General features: G+C 35.1%; 1 protein-coding gene across 1 annotated transcript; it reads right to left on the bottom strand.

Moving 5' to 3' along the window:
- Positions 1-956: 956 nt before the first annotated feature.
- LOC131166488 (mitogen-activated protein kinase 7-like) lies at positions 957-2654 on the bottom strand. Its single transcript, XM_058125092.1, has 2 exons — positions 2232-2654; positions 957-1419 (listed from the first exon to the last, which is right to left on the bottom strand). Exons 1-2 carry the CDS (start codon positions 2652-2654, stop codon positions 967-969), a joined length of 876 nt encoding a protein of 291 aa, XP_057981075.1. The 3' UTR covers positions 957-966.
- Positions 2655-3816: the final 1162 nt, after the last annotated feature.

The following is a 3816-nucleotide window of genomic DNA, read 5'->3' as shown; positions in this document are numbered from 1 at the left end:
ACTTTCATGATTAACCATGAGTGTTTTTTTCCTTAAACCTGAAAGAAAGCCACTCAACAACAAAAGTTAAAACATCCTTCATTTGTTATCATCACAACAAGATTGAAAACCCCAGTTATGCCAATAATTTCTCCTTTTTTTATGATGACAAATGAGGAGCAAAAATTTGAGTAAACCTTAAAAAGACTCCTCCTAACAATAAGTATCATCTTAACAATATTTGCAGTTTCAAGACCAATTTCAATATCATACAATATCATGCTCATTTCATCATTCAAGTTCAAGATCATTCAATATCAAATATTTCTCCCCCTTCCTTTTGATAGATATATCATGTTCAAATTTTTCAATACCATGCTCAATTTTTACTAAATACTTCTCCCCTTTTTGACATCAATAAAAAAAAGTAAGATATTAAAAAGATTAAGTTAAAATAAACATATGAACACACACTTCTCAATATATTGCAATATAGTATATATATATAGTATGCTTCGATAGTCAAATAGTCATGCATGTTTCATATTTGTCATTCATATTGCATATGTGTTGTGACATCTTTAAATTTACAATCAGACATATGTTGTACAACATTCATATTAGCTAAAAATACTTCAAAAGTCATATTTGTCGTTCATAATTCATCATTCTTTCCCTAATTCATGAAAATTAGGAAAAAATCATACTACAAGCAAAGAATCATAACTCCCCTTGAATTTAATACATTCAGATTTGATACCAATTGTGTTGTTTATCATCTCATGCTTCAAATAGTTTCCTTTTCAAGTTCCAAATGGTGCATAAAGGAAAGATGAAAAAAATTAACATCAAAATAGCATTTCTTGAGGATCTTACATCATGGGAGTACATAAAAGAAATCAACTTATAAACTGCACAAAAATTTCAAAAATACTTTCTACAAGTTATGAGAAGCTGCATCGATGGTAAAAAAAAAAAAAGCTATCGCTAGAGGATCCGCCTCGGGATACAACTGCACAAATGGGATTCCTCTCGTATAAAGGAATATGAACTGATGAATGTCCTGGCCTTTGGGTTAACAATGAATGCTAGATCAGCTTCCAGCCGACTCCCAAGAACACTGATTATTAGTTTAAGCTGATCAAAGCAATCGGTTCCGGGGAAGATAGGCTTTCGGCCAAGGATTTCAGCAAAAATACATCCAACAGACCAGACGTCAATGGATGCTCCATAAGTGTCAGAGCCGAGGAGAAGCTCTGGAGCCCGATACCATCGGGTGACAACGTACTCTGTCATGAACTCACCGTCACCTCTGCTGGTATGCGCTAGTCCAAAATCGCATATTTTCAGGTCGCAGTTCGCATTGATGAGGATGTTGCCTGGCTTTAGGTCTCGATGAAGAATATTTGCTGAGTGAAGATACCTCAGCCCCCGAAGCAGCTGTATCATGCAAAACCAAATCAATAGGTGAAACTTTATATTTAATAATATTAAATACAAAATTGCTAAAGATAAATATTAAAATTTCTACACGATTAGGGCATTTTGTTTTCGAAGAAAAAAGACAATTGATAAAAAAAAAACTATCAATAAATTTGAATAGAAGGAAGATGTATATTAAATTAGGACAGACTTTCATGTGTCATCAATGATTCCTTGTTTGTTTTACTGAACTGAACAAGTTATTTGAAGATCTAATTGACATTTGACATAAGCAAATTTTATTATTTGAATTAGATGGTGAACTATAGTTGTCCATTTGTGCTATGGGAAAAGGAAATTTTTTAACTTATTTAATATCCTCGTCAAACAAATTCACTCTAATTGCAAAAAGACTTCTTGATCATTCAAGGCACTTTGATTCATAGGAGGACAGTTTATTGACTCGTCATTCAGAACATAGTAAGATTAATAATTCCATACTGGCTTGGGACAGCAGCCATCCTCGCCCAACCAATAATGCATTATGAATTTGACTTTTCCAAATTAAGCATATTTACCACATTAAGACTACTCAATTCTACATCCATAATTCCATACTGCATGTTGAGCATATTTACCACTTCAAGACCTATCCAATGCAATGCTATATCCACATAATAAAATTTCAGCAAATTGATTTCTTCATAACATTGCAGAGAAAGAGCAAAATCCAATGAATTCCATCAGGGAACAAACTAAAAGGTTGTTGATTTCACATTGCAACAAGTATCAATTCTGGAAAATACGTTCAACAAGAGATGGCTTCATACCTGACAAAGAAAAAACTGGCAGTGGTCACGGGAAAGAGGTTGAGAGAACCTAATGACGCAATGCAGATCGGTATCCACGAGTTCATAAACAAGATAAACATCCATGAAGTTTTTCCGGTGGGTCGGCATCATAACATCCTTCAAAGCAATTACATTTTCATGCTTGATGTGCCTCAACAAAATCATCTCCCTCAACATCCTCAGTGCATCAATCTGACTCTCAAACACATTCTTGATCTTCTTAATGGCAACTATCCCATTCGTTTCTGTGTTAAAGGAAGAGCAGACGATCCCATAGGATCCTTTTCCTACGGGTTGGATAAGAACATATTTGGTGTCAATCTCAAACAATGTCTGCCACAGCCGGAAACAATGCTTCCCTTGAGGCTTGATCCCATTCGGAGGATCCACCATAGTCGCCATTGCCCTACAGATTTCCACCCAAAAAAAAAAATGCAATCAATACAATAAATATCCTAGTAAAATTTTTTTTTTAAACAAAAAAATGCTAAATCCCATGTGGGCATATATAAGAATCAATAATGGGAAATAAGATCTTCATGCAAGTTTCCAATAACAACCGTATTATTTTAATTAATGTTCAAAACCAAGCCGATATAAGAAAAAATTTAAAATTAGAATTTCCGATGACTATTCAGAGCAAAAGATATTATTTAAAATTTAAAACCCCAAGAAAGGAAAGAAAATTAAAAGTTAAAAATAGAGGGTGAGAATCGATCCTTACTTTAGATTTCTGCTATCAGTCTTATGCCTTTCTTCCCTATTCTGCTGTCGTTCCCTTCGCCTTTCTCCAGAGTATCCAAATTTTCCTAAAAAAAGAACACCGTCTTTTCAACCTTTTCAATGGAAAAACTCATCAAAAGAAAGAATATAGAAAACTGTTAGATTCCCGTGCACCTTAAACTGGAGAACTCGTGGAGTATAAGCAAAGAAAAGCTCGATCGCAGAGAAATCTGATGGAAAGCGAGAGACAGCGTCTAATCTTTCGGAGACTACTAATATATATAGTGAGAAAACGATGATGAGAGAAGTAGTCTGCACACATCGAATTCAAAATTTCCTATAAACCCTAGAAACGGAGTGGCATCTGAAATCTCCCCGCCTCTCTTGCGAAGATATGATCGAATCCCAACTAGATCGGAGAGCTGCTATGAAGTGTCCGTTATCCTAGTATCGGCTTATGCTCTGGCAGCTTCTAATTGATCAGCTCGGTCCGCTTGAAGCGCAAGAAGCCCCGTGACCGTGAGAGATAGAAAGTAAGGGTACATTTGTTCTATGGGATTTAGGAAATATCACTTTCCTCGCTAATCTTCAGGCGTCGACACACACACACTCATCCGCAAATCAACATCATCAGCACACCCAGAAAATTGGTTCAGCCGCTTAGCCGCACTAAGCTGAGCACATAGACCTGATGCCACCTAAGCAATTTAATTTACATGCTAATATTTATTGGCATGTAAAAACAATGATTTTATAAATTTGAAAAAAATCATGTTTAGGATAATCAATCCATAAAAATATAAGTTTAGTCATCTTAAATTTGGATTCCGGGTATAGTTTA

The sequence above is a fragment of the Malania oleifera genome, chromosome 1 (genome assembly GCF_029873635.1).
Source record: "Malania oleifera isolate guangnan ecotype guangnan chromosome 1, ASM2987363v1, whole genome shotgun sequence".
Classification (NCBI taxonomy): domain Eukaryota; kingdom Viridiplantae; phylum Streptophyta; class Magnoliopsida; order Santalales; family Ximeniaceae; genus Malania; species Malania oleifera.
The sequence above is the reverse complement of the archived record's forward strand: the minus strand, read 5'-3'. Positions and strand labels throughout refer to the sequence as shown.